This window comes from Apium graveolens, chromosome 9 (genome assembly GCF_009905375.1).
Source record: "Apium graveolens cultivar Ventura chromosome 9, ASM990537v1, whole genome shotgun sequence".
NCBI classification, from domain to species: domain Eukaryota; kingdom Viridiplantae; phylum Streptophyta; class Magnoliopsida; order Apiales; family Apiaceae; genus Apium; species Apium graveolens.
In genome coordinates, this window is record NC_133655.1 from 288949457 (window position 1) to 288968180 (window position 18724).

The 18724-nt window shown below is 34.3% G+C and overlaps 1 protein-coding gene and 1 long non-coding RNA gene across 2 annotated transcripts; both read right to left on the minus strand.

Moving 5' to 3' along the window:
- Window positions 1-171: 171 nt before the first annotated feature.
- Window positions 172-2597, minus strand: LOC141686566 (uncharacterized). Its single transcript, XM_074491590.1, has 6 exons — window positions 2475-2597; window positions 2088-2153; window positions 1597-1983; window positions 1106-1412; window positions 774-989; window positions 172-693 (listed from the first exon to the last, which is right to left on the minus strand). Exons 1-5 carry the CDS (start codon window positions 2595-2597, stop codon window positions 976-978), a joined length of 897 nt encoding a protein of 298 aa, XP_074347691.1. The 3' UTR covers window positions 172-693; window positions 774-975.
- Window positions 2598-3795: 1198 nt separating this feature from the next.
- On the minus strand, window positions 3796-4377 carry LOC141684006 (uncharacterized). The gene is made up of 3 exons (XR_012560527.1): window positions 4259-4377; window positions 3970-4179; window positions 3796-3890 (listed from the first exon to the last, which is right to left on the minus strand). It is a non-coding gene; the product is annotated as an uncharacterized LOC141684006 (long non-coding RNA).
- Between the last annotated feature and the right edge of the window lie 14347 nt (window positions 4378-18724).

Here is an 18724-nt window from a genome sequence, read left to right on the forward strand (position 1 = left end):
TTATTCTTTTCAATATTTGTTATACTAGAGATAAGCTATTTTCTTAAAGAATATTTGAGGAAATAGACTTTTTTATTCCAATAAATTCTTAAGGATAATAAAAAAAAATTGCAATCCTACCTTGCCTTATAAATTTGATAACAAATTACTTTAATCTGTGATGCTTCAACATTCATGGAGACCTTGTATAGTACCTGTTACAGACTCACAGTGATCCCACATTGGCCAAATCTAGTGGCATTGCTCACTCTGCTGCGTTACAAGCGAGGGACACTCGACATTTGAATATAGCTGTGGACTCTCGACTCTTCATTTAAAACGAAAACATGCAAACTTGATACTCTATTTTAAAAGAACTCGAGTCTTTTTCTTATGAAGACGACTCATGAACTGTCATCGACGCTGAACAATGTGTTATCGCAACACCTGAAGTTAGTATTTATGAGCTGGTTTCTATAAAACCAGCAGAACTCAGAAGAGCTGAAAATTATGACAGGTGTCTTATAACACACATCTGCAGAATTGACAGGGTTCCGTGTTTATTTCTGCATTGCAATCTATATCCGCTCTATTCAATGTTCATTTATGATCAAAGAGTTTCATCAATATAAATCTCCAACAGCCTCGTTTACGTATATAGTACTGAACAAGGTCTTTAAGTAATTAGGTTAACATACTTCTGGAAACCTTCACCTGCAAGGGAACAGAAAACTTGATGTTGAGGAAAAACTCCACAATTACATTCTAAATATTACATTGCACAACAGAAGTACCTGTAATCACTCAGAGATGTCATCGGAATTAAGGCTAGGCTTAACATCCCTAATCTCAATCTTATGACATGGAAAAGAGGAATACATCGATATTTTTGTTTGGAAGGTAATGGCATTCTCATCAGACAAGGAGGCTTCAAAAGTAATAGTGTAATTTCTACTCCCACAACCAGATATCATTGCCTTGAGCACTTTGACATTGTCATAGTATGTGACCTTGTGAGTAGTGTAAAATTGTTAGATTAGATTAGATTATAATATCAATTCCTATTTTGAGATAGAGGCACTAATCAAACAAATTGTAACACAAAAATACAGATTTACAGACAAACCTCCTTCATGTTGTAAACGCATAAAGCCAGTTTGAGAGAGATAAACTAGTTGATTCAAAGAAGCAGTAGAGAGGTTCCGGTTTGGTGGGTCATAATAAACACGAGGCACACAGCAACTAACCAGCTGAATGCGAGGGGCTTTGCCCCCTACAGTTTGTCTGACAGGGCGCTGTACATTAATGCCTTTCTCATTAGAGAGCTTTTCCTCGTTATTTTCCTCATCAGATTTGTCAGAGAGCTCTTCTTCAGAATTTTCCCTATCAGATTCAGAGATATCTTCTTCAGAACCTTCCTCGGATTCAGAGACCTTTAAAATCAAACAAATTTATATGTATTTAGAGACAAACCACTTTCATGTCATAGACAGCTAGCAAGTAGGATCACATGCGGATAGATTCCAACCTCAAAACCCTACGGTATCTACTGACACACGCATCATAACCAAAAAACTGAACAATATCATGTATAGCATTTAGGGTAAGGAAAAGTACTTCGCTCTTTTTCACATCGATGGAATTTGACCGAGGGCCTTTGCCCCCCACGGTATTTCTCACAGCCAGCTTTTCTTCAGTGTCTTTCTCATCAGAGAGCTCTTCTTCAGAATCCTCCTCATCTTCAGAACCTCCCTCAGACTCAGAGACCTTTTCTTCGGATTCCTCTTCCCCGTTATAATCAAATTCAGATGGCTTCATCCTAACAAACTTTACCTCTACCCTTGTAGTTTGGACCAAGGGAGACATAAATATATTTGTCTGAAAAGTTTTAGCACCACTGCTCTCATTAGGCAAGGATGCTTCAAAAGTAGCAATGTAAGATGTTCCGTTAACAACATCCAATGATTTCATTGTGACAACATTCACTTTCTCATAACATGTTCCCTACAATTGTCAGATTATTAGTTTCTAATAGTAATTATCACTACCAGTAGAACTGGTTTATAAATTTACGAAAGCTCGTTTAGAATAAAGATGCACAGACAGACCTTCTTGGAGTTGAACACGGAAAGAGCAAATGCGGAGAGATAAAGGGGCAGTTTGTATTCAGAATCCTACATTGCTCAAACAAAGGTACATGTATAATCAGCTCTACTAAGAACCTTAAGAATGTAACAACTAATCTTATTTTTTTTTGACAAATATAGCTTATAGCCTTACAATTGAGTATCTGTTCTCAGAAATTCTCGGGTGAGCGAGGGTTGAGCTATCCAACCTCTAACCAATTTTCATAATTTTTTCAATTTCGGATTTTTGAGAATCTTGTGACGCAAATAGTAACAAACGAATGGTGAACCTAAAATGTATGTTCAATAAAAATGAATTATATATGTAAACACTCTGATCATAATCATAAAACGATCAAGAAAACGTACGGTGAAGATAGTATAATTTTCGATGTCTTCGGAAGACGGAGAAGCTTCTAATCTAGGTTTCTTGCTGCAACTCAATGCCTCATCTTCGTCGAAAACAGGGCGACCGTGCACAGCCTTCTCCATAATTAAATACAAGGATAAAGGATGAAAATTTTAATTTTAACCTAGTTTGGTTTTGAAATGCTTATACAGTGTAAATAAATGAATAATAAAATGTTGGGCCTTAACAAGCCCAACGCATTATAACAGAACTTGGAACTTAACATGGTATGATGAGAGTTCTCCTTAAACAAGGACTCGAGTTTGAGTCCCTTCTATCCCAATATTCTCCTGATACGATGAGAGTTCTCCTTAAACAAGGACTCAAGTTCGAGTCCCTTCTATCCCAATATTCTCCTGATACGATGAGAGTTCTCCTTAAACAAGGATTCAAGTTTGAGTCCCTTCTATCCCAATATTCTCCTGGTACGATGAGAGTTCTCCTTAAACAAGGACCCAAGTTCGAGTCCCTTCTATCCCAATATTCTCAATAATTATTGAAATTGGAATTTGCCATAAGGGCCTGATTGAGCTCGAAAATCGGATATTAGCTGAGAGACCTCCCTCTAACAGGGATGATGCTATACTTTGAAACTCGATTCGAATAAAAAATCGTCATGTTCCATGGCATTGCATTCTCTGGCATCCTTTACATGTTCCCAGATTTTCTTTCATTCTTTGAGTTTCTTTGCAGAAGAGATTGTCAACAAATGACAAGCTGGCCAGATTAGGTTTCTCTTTAAATCAAAATTGTTTTCTATGTTCTGGGATTCAAGAAACTCATGATCACCTTTTTCTTTTTGTTCTTGGTAAGACAATACAATTTTACATGACAAAAAATAAGACCAGATAGTAACTGGCCAACAGTTTTAGGCTCCGTTTGGGAGTGCCGTTGAAAACTGATGTGCTGTGAGAAAAAATGCCGGTAAAAAAAGTGTTGTCAGGAGAATTAGATGACTATTTGGTAATTTTTTTTAATTTATACATATTTTGAGATATAATATATAAAAATAATATTTTTTGAGAAGATTTGATGGTGAAACTGATAGCTTCTTCTTGCAAAAGCTGAAAACAGTTTTTTCGAAAAGCATGGGGACATGTTTTTGCTAACAGCAGCTTTTAGACCAAAAACGTTTTTTCAGACAACAACTTTTAGAATTTACCAAACAGCAATACCAAACGGGTTAGATAGTTTAAGTTAAGCTGCAGCACAACAAAAATATTGGTTCCAACAAGTCTTTCAAGAACTCATACACAGGAAGATCGATAAATTTTATACTACCCACTGATTAAAAAGTTCCATTTGATAAGTTTACATGTATGGTACTGAATAAAGTCTTAAACTAATTAGGTCAATGTACTTCTGGAAAGCTTCACCTGCAAGGGAACAGAAGCATTGATGTTGAGAAAAACTCCACAATTGCATTCTAAATATTACATTGCACAACAGAAGTACCTGTAATCACTCAGAGATGTCATCGGAATCAATGCTGGGCTTGATCCTAACAAAATGTATCTCGTTCTTATGAATTTCTACCAATATTGTCGTTTGGAAGTTCATGGCATTCCCATCAGACAAGGAGGCTTCAAAAGTGATCTCGTAAGCCATACCCAGGTAGGCATATATATTTGTCTTGAGCACTTTGACATTGTCAAAGTAAGTAACCTTGTAATGTAGTATAGAATGAATACATTAGGCTATAATCAAACAAATTGTATAACTAAATACAGATTTAGAAACAGACCTCCTTCATGTTATAGATGCATATCGCCAGTTGAGAGAGAGAAACTAGTTTATTCAAATCAGCAGTGAAGATATTAATCCTTGGTGGCCCGTAATAAGCACCACCGCAAAGAGCCAGCTGAACACGAGGGCCTTTTCCCCCTGCAGTTTTTCTCCGACCAGACTTTATATCAGTTTCTTTCTCATCAGATTTGGAGTGCATTTCTTCATCATCTTCCTCTTCAGATTCTGCAGAGACCATTTCTTTAGAAACTTCCTCTTCAGATTCTGCAGAGACCATTTCTTTAGAACCTTCCTCTTCAGATTCTGCAGAGACCACTTCTTTAGAACCTTCCTCAGATTCACAGACATTTTCTTCCGAATCCTCTTCCACATTAAAATAAAATTCCGATGGCATCATCCTAACAAAATTTATCTTCATCTTTATAATTGGTTCTAAGGGACTTAAGGGAGACACAAATATTTTTGTTTGAAATGTTTTAACATTATTGCTCTCATTACGCAAGGAGGCTTCAAACGTGACAAGGTAAGTTGCTCCCTCGACAAAATCCAATGATTTCATCGTCTTGACAACATTCACTATCTCATAACTTGCTTCCTGTAATCGTATATATGTAGTGTAAGATGATCAGTACTTTCAGATCATAATTATCCGTGTGGGGAGAACTGTAGAAGTGGTTAATAGACATTAACAGACAAACCTTCTCGCGGTTGAACACCGAAAGAGCATACTTGGAGAGATAAAGGGGAAATTTGAATTCAGAATCCTACATTGCTCAGACAGAAGTACATGTACAGTCAGCTCTATCAAGAACCTTAAGAAAGTAAAAAGTCAAGACGGATAAATTGGGACGGAGGGAGTATGTTTTAGTGAGTAATGCTACAAATACCAAAACAATTCTAAAATGACACATGACGCGTTTTTATCAGCGAGATTCATATTACCGCACATTGCCATTAATCATGGTGGTAAGGAAACTGTCCTCGTATAGTCGTATCCATTACAAACAGAGGTTTTGTGCAGGTAGCTGATAAGCTAATTACTGGAGGAATTGTGGACTTTAGTCCTCTTAGATTCTTGCAGCAAAACCGGAAGATAAATCTTTAATTACGCAATGTTTAAAGAGGTTTATTAATATTAAAGCTCCAACAGCCTTGTTTACAAAACCGCCATCTCAGATTCTGCTAACTAATCATCATCTATTCCAGCATCCAGGTTACTCTCTTTCACATTATGCAAGTTTCCAAATAAAAAGAGTCTAGCACTTGGATTGGATGCATCAATAATGATACTTGTTACTTATAACTCCTAGCCAATAGTGCAGGATATCTAAAGCAAGAAAAACACTCAGAAACACATCAGGTCACGGTTGTACAAAAATAATATATCCTGTTTATTTGAAAGAATCTCACGTCGTAACCATTTTCTGTTTCACAACAGAAACCGTGAATCATCCTCACAACTTAAAAAACAGGATGGTGCATCAGGCTGTAAACATGTAGCTTGATCATAGCTGAAGGACTTGGCGGACTTTAGATCTCTTAGATCCTTGAAGTAGAAAAAATTGAATAAATAGGCCCCGAGTTTTATATCAAAATCTTATGCAATGGAAGAATAGATCTTTAGTCACAGAAAGATTAAACTCAATAAGCATTAACTAAAAAGTTTCATAAATTTAAAGCTCCAGCAGTCTTAACCTAATTAGGTCTGACATATTTCTTGAAAGTTTGATTTTCATCGCCCAAAAGTTATGATCTCTTGGCACATGACCTGAAACTCTGCAAGGCAGCGGAAATTATTGATGTCAAGAAAAATTCCACGATTACATTCTAATTGTTACAACCGTGGTCTGTGCACACTAGAATTACCTGAAAATTCTGTAATCAATTAGTAATATCAGGAATAATGCTAGGTTTGATCCTGACAAAGTCAATCTCTATCTCTTTATACGGCAAAGGGAGAGATGCGTATAATCTTGTTTGGAAGGTTACCGCAATCCCATCAAACAAGGCGGCCTCAAAAATGATGTTGTAATTTGTACCACCACAACCAGACCTCACTGCCTTGACCACTCTGACATTGTCATAGTATGTACCCTGTATATGGTGCAAATGAAAAGATTAAAATGATAATTAATGGGTTCTAATTAAAAAAAAGTATCACTAAAATATAGTTCTGGAGACGAACCTCCTTCATGTTATAGACGCAAATAGCTAACTGAGAAAGATAAACTAATTCATTCAATAACTCAGCACAGAGAGTCTTTGCTGGTGGATCGTAATATCTATGAAGCATACAACAAGAACCTTTCACATGCGGATAGTATCCAATATCAAAACCCTGCAGATAACTCAATATAACCTTCAATCAGCGTTTCTTCCCCATCAAATTCAATCAGCGTTTCTTCTACCGAGTTTTCATCATTATTTTATGCGAACATTTCTTTTGCAGAGTTCTGTACATTAAATTCTGCGACCTTTTCTTCTACAGAATTTTTTCCGGCTAATTCAGAAGGTTTTTCTTCACTTTCTTTCTCATCAGATCCTTTAACATTTCCCTTAAGGTCTCTTTCATCAGATTTAGCGAGCTTTTCTTCTGCAGAGTCTTTACCATCAAATTCAGAGATCTGTTCTTTAGTGTCTTGCTCATTAGATCCACATAGCTTTTCTCCAATGCCTTCCTCACCATATTCAGAAAGCGATTTTTCAGTATCTATCTCATCAAATTCAGAGACCTTTTCTTCATCATCTTTTTCATCAAATCGGGTGAGCTTTTCTTTGTCAGACTCAGAGACCTTTCGTTCAGAGTCTTCGTTCCCAAAATAATCAGATTCAGATGCCTTGATCCTAACAAACTTAATTTCAATCTTTGCAGTAGGGTCTAAAGGAGACATAAATATGTTTGTTTCAAACGTTTGAGCGTTACTGCTCTTATTATTATCAGGCAAGGAGGCTTTAAAGGTAATAAAGTAAGTTGCTCCCTTCACAGCGTCCAATGATTTCATCGTCTTGACAACATTCACTTTCTCATAACTAGCTTTCTGTACGCATGCAGATATGTTGTGTAGGATTACTAGCTTGTTATAATGACAAGAAGTGATAAATGATACTCCTAGACAAGAGCAAACTCAGTGCTGCATTAAAATATTGATTCGAGACAAGCCTTATCGGAGTTGAACTCCCCAAGAGCAAACTCAGAGAGATAAAGAGGCAATTTGTATCCAGAATCCTACATTGAAGTGAGAATTTGTGTTCAGTCTATATACAATTTGATGATTTACATAATTAAGATTAGTACTCAGTGGCAGAACCAGATCGCTAGTCTTTCAAAAAATTAATAACAAACTGATCTTTAAAGACAGTGATTATTTCTTAGGCACCGTCCACATCGAGGGGATTTAAGACTTCAGTTCAGGGTGTCCACATCGAGGGGATTTAAGACTTCAGTTCAGGGCAGAAGTCCTACTACGAAGTGCAACAACAAATCATGATATTTTAGAGATATGTGGTGGGTTTTGGACTACCCAAGTTGGTTGCATGGGCCAGTAGGCTTCGGTTTATTTCTAACTCGGAATTGAGACTTACCCTGGTTTCAGAAAACACTCATGTATTTGATCTGGATTATCACATATTTGTAACATCTCACATCGATAAAAATAAGAGTGTTTGATGCCTTTATAAGGACATGTTTAGGGTTTAATGTACACCATATTGCTAGCTATTTTGAACTACTAGATTGTTGAATCCTAATATAAACAAATTATGTACATACAAACAAGCACACACTCATCAGTATCATAAAACAATAACGTGAAAACGAGAAAAGCAATCGTACGATGAAGGGAGAGTATTCGGCGTCTTCCGAAGCCGGAGAACCCTCGAATGTAAGTTTCCTGGTGCAACTGAATAACTCAACTTCTTCAAAACTGGCAGGGGTGTCCACAGCCTTCTCCATTATCAAATTGTAATGTCTGTTAGATTCTGATTTTTCGGTTATGGGTTTGTAGAAATAAGTTTTTAAGAAGTACACTATAATACGCCGAGGAAGAAAATTGTGAAAGCCAAGATTTTCGGAAAATGATTTTTTCGTCATCCAACTTATCGTGTTTTTAGGAACTTACCTTTCAACTATTATTTTTTTTTTCTCACTAATGTTAGGTTCATATTTTTTTTAGTCACTGACGATAGGTTCGGATTTGATTATTAACATTATGTCAATTTTTTATAGTACTATTAAAATATAGTGGTAGTCTGTAATATTTTAATGATTTGATATATGTCTATATCTTTATATATAGTACTCCATATATCCTCAAGACGTTTACCTTGGTGATTAGAGTTTGACAAGTATTTTAAGGCTCCTAAAAGATGTAGTTTCATGAATTATTTTATTTTATTTTCTTCTTAATAATAATTTAACGTTTAAATTTTTATATACAAAAAAAATCTTAAAAATAAGTTATAAAACTATATTTGTAAGAAAAATATCTTGTGAGAGTTGTTTGATTTAATACCAAATTCACATTATTACAATATTATTCTATTTTTGTGTTTATATATATACTTGTTTCACAATTCTATTAGAGTGTATGTTTATAATTTTGATTTTGGGTCGGTAAGAGTTGTATGAAGGAGTCGTGATTAGTGATTTTATTTAGTTTTTGAAAGTGTCACTTGGTAAAATATTGATATGTAATTTTTTAATATTTTTAGTACTTTATGATCAGTTTGCTAATTTGATTATATTGAATTTTTTATTTTTTTTATTTCCCAATAATTTTAGTACGGATTGGGATCTCTCTTCCTAATAATTTTGGTTTTGAGCTTAGTATCCCACCTAAAAAGTAACAGACATATATGAACTGATTTTATGCGTCTGTTTACAATGTATGTACATCTGTTCTGATCAGATGTTTAAAATAATATGCGTCCTTCCTATAACATACGTATATAATTCAGTACGGCTCCTCCATATGCATCTAGCAAACTCATACACAAATAATCTTTCTTACAAGAGACATATGACACTTTTTGTACTGGTTATCACCATATTTTAATAATGCTATAGAAAATTGACAAAATACTACTCCCTCCGTCCCATAAAACAATTTCTATTTTGACTTTTAACACTATTCATGGTAAGCGATTGACTATTAATTTACATCTAATCTATAAGATCAAATATAGTCATGAGTGATCTTGTTGCATTCGTATTTATGAGTACTTTAATACAATAAAATTTTTATATTTAATACTAATACGAAATTAAAGATATTAACAATCAAAAGTGTACATTGGCAAATGTGTCCAACACAAATAGGATACGTTTTTAGGGACGGGGGGAGTAATAATCAAATCTGAACCTAACGTTAGTGGCTAAAAAAAATATGAACCTAATATTAGTGAGTAAAACAAAAAAAATTGTAGTTGAGTGGTAAGTTTCTAAACACACAATAAGGTGGGTGACGAAAAAATTCATTTTCCCTAAAAAAGATGCAGCTCTGTCACTAGGGTGAAAACTACTGTAAAAAACGTAGGGTGAAAATGAGCGGAATTATTCATGAGCTATTCGATTCGATGATAATTGAGCAAAATTCGTGTTTACTAGATTAATATACTGAACCAAAATACAATTTCAAATTATTTGGTTTGTGAATCTCGCAAGCCTAATTGAGCTTGTACTATTATTATTGCTAAGTTGCTAACTCATGATACGTGCATGCATATATTTGTATATATATAGAGGGTTCTATGGAGAACTAACAAGATTGGAGTCCTTGGAGAACAAATGCATAACCATTGGATCTAGTTTTATATCAATGGCCCAGATTTAAAGAAATATAATGGCAATTTTGTAAAAAAGTTAAATATTTAGGGCAATGTATTGCATCTATATTTGTTTTGTCTATTGATATAGTCGTGCAAATTTCAACTGCTATTATCCCGCAGACATCAAAATCGGCAGTTACAAGAGCATGTTTATCACTTTTTCTTTCAAATGAAAAGAGAGATAGCAGAACAAATAATTAGGTTCAAGTTCAATTTACTCTACTTTTGACAGTGAAAGAGCAATTGCAGCACTTCCATTACCACGAGTGACGGTATGTTTCGTGAACATGCATGAACGATTTCCCTTTTAATGATTGAATGTATTGATTGATTCTTGTTGTTATTTTTCAAATGAAAAGAGGATTTAATTTATCAGGAGTTTATTCTATTTAAGTTTTAAATAATATTCTTTGTGTTTGTACTGCACTCTAGTGTGAATCTAAGATTAAAGTATATCAGTTTTGCTAATATTTGATCAGGGTAGTACTAAGATTTATTTTGAAGTAGATAATTTGATATACATAGTAATGCACAACTTCATTTAAACATTTTAGCATATATGATTTAAGTTCTGCGAAAATTGTGTATGATAGAATCAACATGTCGTTACCATGAGAAATATTTTTTTTTTGTAAAAACCTTCATACACTACTAGAAAAACGTTAATAGACATCGGCTAAAAACCGATGTCTATGAATGCAAAAATCCGATGTCTTCGTGGTTGATGTTAAAGACCCCCCATTTAACATCGGTTTTAAACTGATGTTAAATACGACATATAACATCAGTTCTTTGTTTAAAACCGATTTCTGTATCTTGATATTAAATTTCTCATGCATATTTAATCTTCATATATCATCATAATATGATATTTTTATCAATTTAAATATATGTGAGCTAAGCAAATCTTTCAATATAACCAATAAACTGATGTTACTAGTACCAGTAACAACAGTTTTCATCAAAAACCGATGTTAACAATACCTTTAACATCGGTTCTTAATTGGTAACTGATATCTATTTATAACAAACTGATGTCTATAATGTTCAGTAACATCAATTTTTTATTTTAAGATTTTTTTGTTGTAGTATTTAACATCGGTTTTTACTGATGTCAATGGTCAACGAGAACTGATGTATTAAGTTTTGACATACATCATTTTCCATTGTAATGATATTTGTACTTGTTTTATTAATGCATATTTTAAAAATATAGATTCCAAAAACCAATGAACTACTAAAACCAATTGCTGCACAATACCAATTATCCATAAATCTAACAACTAATATTCAAACATCCGGTACAACAAATTCATCTAATCCAAATATCAAGTACTAAATATATCCATCCATATATTCTACTACTGTGTATACAAAGAATTTGACTTGGTACCGACAATAACATGTAAAATATCATTTGAGGAATGCCCTTGTTCTTCTGCATCTTCCCACTTCTTAGTAAAGCTCCTGTAGCCTCTAGTCCCGTATGATGACAATAAGTTTTTGACAAACCTGAGAGGATTAATTTTGTTGTAGAATACTTCAAGCTATTAAAACAGTAACAAATAACTATCCTAAAACAACAGAAACAAAGAAAAACACCAAAAAAAGCATGACATTCACCTGCCACTTTACTGTCTCAAGACTAGTTGCTAGTTGACGCCTATGATTGTTTACTGACGCAAGTAGCCTATGGTCAGGATTACGGGTTTCTTGAGCAAGACTTTACTCGAGCAACAAACTCAAAACACTGATTCCATCCTATAACAAAAATCAACCATTTTAAGTCATAGCATAAGCAACAACATAAACATCTTCTCTTATAATGTATAAGATAACACTCATACTCAATATACAGAGCAAATAAATCAAAAACAAGTTTTAAAATTACCATTTCAAGGACTTCTATTCTATTGTATGCCCTGTCAGAGATCACAATAAGATCTTCAACCACCGGGACTGCCACTTCTTTATACTTACAGGCGAGAAGAAGAGCTGTAATCCCAACCAGTTGGAGCTTTTTCCGAACCAGGTTGAATGGCCAAAAACCTGTCAATCAGATTCACTGTAAGATACAGGGTCTCCTGCATCAGCTCAAATTTATAGTGGACCTGCTCATTTCATAATAAAGTTAATAATATTTGCAGTATAGAACTTCCAATTGTAAAAGACAATAATGTTTAATATAAACCTTAATAATCCAGTCAACTAATATCCCTCGCATTCTCTTGTTAATATTGAATTGCGTGGACATGTAGTCCACTGGAACACAGATAGAACCCTACATCAAAATAAGGAATCAGCATTTGACACTCCTGACATCTCATTAATATTCGACGATGACCCCCCTCAAGAACCTCGATTTCTCCTCCGTTTCAATATCTTTAGCCTCATGATCAGGCCTGATCAGGTCCTAACACACTCTCATAGATCAATAGGCATCAAACCTCTTGTGTAGAAGTCATAGTATCGTGGCTTCACCACTATAAGGATTAATATTTAGATTGATATGCCAACCTCTGAATACACTGGCTTGCCAAGTCTGACTGCGTGTAACCTTGTTGTGATTCTTGACCCCAATCCTGCAAGTTTGTAAGAATTTTTTTAACTTGTTTGCTTGGATTCGTTTTCCGCTACAAGCTACAAAACTATATGTAATGTAATCAATTTAGGTTATGAACAATGGATCTCTAGAATCTTCGGTGAGTACTTTAGCAATTAAAAATATTCTGAAAGATAATTCAGAGTGACCATAACATTTAAAATAGAACATATGTATAACTAATTAATCCTGGTTTTTTGTTACTGAAATAAAAGATGATCATAGATTCTAGACATCTTTTCCTGTAGTTAACCCAAAAAAAGTTTTACAAATCAACAGTTCTTACATGTGCCCACACACAAGCATTCCATTCTTGCTTTTCAGAGACATTGCATTTGAGGAGATCCATCCTGGTTTCAGTAACAATAGGATTCCCCTTCCAGGAAGCAAAATGATCTCTATCCATCCAGCTAATCCTAGTGTTCCCTTATTTTAGGTCCTTCAACAAAGAATCCCATGGCTTTATATTGATCTCAGGCCTGAGTAAGTTCAAATAAGAGGAAAGTTTACAGATACATATAGTCGTTATGATTAAAGCATCATTTTACTAGCAAATGGGCAAGCACTAAAAAACTGGTGTTTTTTCCTGATAAGTCATTGCTTGTGCAGATGGAAAATAAAATGTGTTATCAATACCCAAGAGAAAAAAGGTAACATAGTACTTACCATCCCCAGAAGGACCAGTCCGGGAAAACAATGTCCAATGTGGAATCATCAGCACAATAGCGAACCAATGGAGGTGGGGCTGTGGCATTAGGCCCACAGTAGAACCTTGATCGGACACCTGGCCAGTCAACACAGTCAAATATAAGGTCTAAATCATGAACCTTGCCTGGGTACATTCTCAACAACCGTAGGATTATGTTTTAACAACTATTACACTCAAACTACCTTGGCCACTTTAGACTCTGGTTAACCTGATATATGTTTTAACAACTTTGTCGATTATGCTTAACAAAGAAACATCTTTAATTATGCCAACAAAATTTCAGTTGTACTACATTTATATTCTTTACAGTGGGTAATGAATAGTTTCAACATAAGAGAGTATTCATAAACTTAATTTCTCTTCAAACTTTTATGATTAGGACATATAAAGGCGAAATCCGAGCCACAGATTTCCATCACTACTGTTAATAGTTTTTGAAATTTATAAAAATGAGTAGAATACTGGAAAACAAATGTTTATAAATGAAAGGGACAACTGTAATATAATTTTTTTTTTTACTTCAAGAATTTTTCCAGAGCCGTCAAGGATATGCTTCATTGCTGACATCGCAGTACCAGCAGCTAGAAGTGAAGCATGCCAAGATCCAGGATTTAAGAATATACCAGAACAGAAGTTTTTTCCCCACATCGATCTGCTTCAATCAGTTCATTTATATATTCTGGAAATCATGACAGTCATATGAGATACTTCTTAAAATTTTAAAACCATACGCCAACAAGAGTCATGTTTAAGAAGATTTCAAGATTTATTTAACCACTATTTTATATTATTCACAATCTCCGATTAAAGATTTAACTGTAACAATTGATTCAAGTATAATGTTGAATTGTTTCTTAAATTTGGATTCATACGCAATCACATAATTTAATTTCAACCTTTGTGAATATAATCAAATTCTAACAGGAGGATACTTTTCCTAACAGATTCTAATTCTCTGCAGTACAATACTCTCAATTCCATAAATCTCTAATTGAGAATTTCAACAATAAAATTTAGAAAATTTGATCAAGTGGGCACAAGGAAAAATAGGAAAAGGAATCAATTTATCAACATAAAATGGTGAGCGACAGCTAAGAGTGAGAGTGATAAAATTCAGAAAAAGGAATAAAGAAAGGAGGTAGAATACATTACATACATGGAGTATGAAAAGAGTACAATTGAGAAATGAGAGCAGGCCTTCCAGAATGCCAAGAAAGAAAGGGTGAAAGAGGACCCTTTTTCAAGATAGAAAGCATGTTCTTGACTCTGTCAGCATTTTCAGGGGGTTTGTCGAGAACATCAAGCAAGCCAGGGTCCATCCAGTGTCAAATACACCTTTGCCTGTGTCATGTTCAAGCATACCCGCATCCCAAAACACATGGGTTCTTCTTTCTTCTTCTTCTTCTTCTGTTGCACATGTTCTTTCATCACCGTCGGACATAGACATTTTCTATCCTTGGCCACTTGAGACTCTGGTTAACCTGATATATGTTTTAACAACTTTGTCGATTATGTTTAACAAAGAAACATCTTTAACACATGCTACAAAAATCATAACAATAACAAGTGAATTACCTCAAGCCGTCTTCAGGAAATCGGACCCATCAAGTGAAGAAGTACCCAATTTAAAACCCTAAAAGTCAAAATCAAATAATTTAACAAGAACACAAATTTAAACCCTAAAATTTAAAAAACACATCCAATTCTCACAAACTGATTTATACCAATCCAGTATTGCGTTGTTGTAGAAGATTGAAAAGAAACATTTGTACTTTGTAAATTGTTGGGAGCTGTCGGGAGTAGAGAGAGCAGAGAGAGCGAGCAGAGAGAGTACAAAAAGCACTAAAAAGCAGTCGGGGGAGATAATTGAATCTTCAGTTGAGCACAATCGAGAGGCATAAGTGATATTTAGGGTTCTTCATAGAGGGGTGAGTTTCAGTGAGAGAGAGAGAGAGTCAAGAGACTGAAAGGAATTATCTTTTAGATTTTTGATTTTGAAACTATTTGATATTTTTAAAGCGTAAAGTTGAAAAAGCGGAGAGAGTTTGAAAAATTCCGAAGGCAAAATCTGTGTGAAAAGAGGGGGAGAATTTTTCTAAGGTAAAAAAGAGGGGGAACAAAGAGGGAATGAATTATTTGGTTAAGGGGGGAAACAAGGAAGAGGCGCGCTGATTAAATTTTTTAAAACAAATGTTTAACATCGGTTGGGCTAAAACACCGATGTTTATAATAGCAAAAGACATCGGTTGGTTAAAACCGATGTAGAAAATACCTTTTACATTGGCTCCAAAAGCAACTGATGTCTAAGAGGCGATGTCTATTCTACTTTTTCTAGTAGTGATATTTGAAGTATTGACCATCATATGTAGTTTAAATTGTATGTTCTTTCCATTACAGGTCGTCGAAGGAGTGGGAGATTAATTGCAAATCCTTGGCTAAACAAATACCAAAAAAAACAACGTCAATGTAGGTATGAAAAATAGAAGCAACCAAGGATTCAGTGGGATAGTAGTTAGTGCAGGACATAGAGCAAACATAATTGATACCCCATATATGAGAAGAGAAATGCAATTCTGGAGGGAAGAGCAAATAAATGACTCAAGTGATGATGATGATGATTTCGTTACGCCCGTTGAAGTATTTGAGAGTAATAGTAATCCGGGGAAATCAAAAAAATCAAATACGTCTATCTTGAAGATGGTCATGACTGAATTGGAAAGAGGTGTATATGAGGTCCCTGAAAATATAGTCACTGGTGAATCAAAAATTGATAAAAAGATGATTGTGGACAAGGTAATTATAGCTTTATATTGTTGTTATGTTTTTAACATGTAATTTAATGGGATGTGTTTGCAGGAAGCATGTTAATTTTTTTAATGTCCTGCAGGGTACAGAGACAAGGATTATATGTAGGATGGAAGTAAGTGAGGAAATCGGGAGTGGGAAAAAATTGCGCACAGCGACAAAGAAGTTAGGGTATGTTTTAAATATTTTTGTACCAATAAAACATTTATTATGAAAAATATATACTTTATTTTAGTTTATATAACAAATAATTTAGTGTTAGCTACAATTATATATGATATTTCTGTTTGGTGGATAAACAAGATAAATCAAGTGCTTGTCACATTTTAAGAAGATCAAAAGTGGTTGGAATAAGAAGAGTGAAGAACATTACACCCAAAATAAATGAAAAGAGAAAAAAAGTGAGGATATATAAACGGTATATCCAAAAGAAGTTCTCACCGTCGATAATGAAAGATGTTATAGTTAGTTTATCAGATTCGCAAATAAAATGGGTAAACTTAACTGGACTTGGGTCATTACTGTATTTTCGGATGGAGTGTTATGCGCACAATATAGGTTATAATGTTGTTGAATCTTTCGATGGTGAAACTTGTTCAGTTAAGGTAAAAGCAGGGAATATTGAAATAAATGATGTGACTGTGCATAGTGTTATGGGTTTGCCGATGGGGAACGAAGTGATTGAATTTGATGAGAAAACTGTAGCGTATGTTGTTTGGGTTGAACAATTTCCCGGATCTGTAAGCTCCCAAATTACACCTTTAATGGTTAGGGACAATCTCCTTGCAAATCGCAGAGATGATACAAATTTTAAATGAAATTTTCTAATGATGGTTTATAACTTCTTTATTGAATCAAATCAAAATCGATATTTGACAAGAGATATACTACGATTCTCTGGTAATATCGAAAAATGTAGTGACTACAATTGGTGCGAGCTTCTAATTAAGAAATTGAAGAAAACACATGCTTATTGGGCTGCTGATACAAAGGGAAATTTTGCAGGACCACTGTCTTTCCTTATTGTAAGTTATAAGTTTCCAAGTCAGTTTTCATAATACTGGTTATATTGTTGAAATATGATAAAGAAACATATTTTCTTGGTGCAGTACTTGTATGTTTGCAAAGTACAAAATCAAAACACAACAAGTGTGCCTACGGTCTATCCAGCCTACCGTGTTTGGTCAGATATGCTGGTACGAGAGCGACCGAAGTATGATGCAAAGAACGAATGTTTTGGTGCGGGTAAATTAATAGAATTACATGACAGATTGGAGGTAAATAATCGATGCATTTATCATTTTTTTAAAATTTAGTTAATGTTTAAATTAAATTTTGTTATCTTTTCAATTAATCGTAATTCATGACTATGCAGGACGAAGATGTTGTCATCAGCAGAGAACGGGGGGTAAGAAATTGTATAATGTTAGTGTTAGAAAGTACACATAATAACGCACAGACTAGGGTTTGCTGTATAATTGGCTATATTTTGAAATTGGTTCAGTGTGGACTTTAGAAAGGCATCAATCTATCTTATTCTCATTATCCTAGTAAGCACTTTGGCAGTTGCCGATGTTATCTGCCAAAGAATTTAGCCGTTGGCCAGACAAGCTTATAAGCTAAAAGCTTAGCATAGTTAACGTCAATGTTGCAAGTCCACTTCCCTGATTCCCTGATGATCTAAATAACAGCCTTAAGAAATAATGTCAATGTTGCATGCTATCTACCATCCGCAGCAACAAAATATGTAGACTCACACTCATTATCATTTTGTGATTCCTCCAAATCTTCATCTGAGCTTTCACTACCGGTCTCTCCTCCTGAATCTTGTTCACATTGTGATTTATCAGAATCCTGTTCACATCCTGACTTTTCAGAATCAGAGCTCTCAATATGAGGATAGCATTCAGAACCTGATATAAACCATAAAATGAATTAATACAGGTTCTTCAATCAGAACACATTAACTTACTGCAATTTTATTAATAAATATGTGTAGTGCATCATTTGAATTTAGGACATAACATAAAAACAAGATACAACATAAAAAATCTACACGCACAAAAAACCTAGTTAAAATTACCTACAGATTCTTCAACATTAGTCATATTTGATCTTTATGGCCAAAAAAGCGACTGTTTACTGAAGAAGTGAAGGAGGAAAGTATGTGAAATCAGTTGGCTGATAAATGTTGAATAAGAACAGGCGGGTACTGAAATTGGATTGATAAGGTCTTTTCTAAATTTTGATAGAGACTCCTGTAATCTTGTTGGGGTAACTGTTAGGTATTCTATTTTTACGCACGATGGGGTGTATGTGTATAGTGGACTTGTATAAATCTATAATTATTATTTAAGAATTAAATATTAAAAAAATTGATTGTTGTATTAAACAAAAATGAATGGTCAGGATTTAAGACTCCAAGTCTCCAATTAAACTAGGGACTCCATTGAACTTTTGTCATATATATATATATATATATATAATGAAATTTTGTAAATAAATTCGAGTTTTTAAACCGA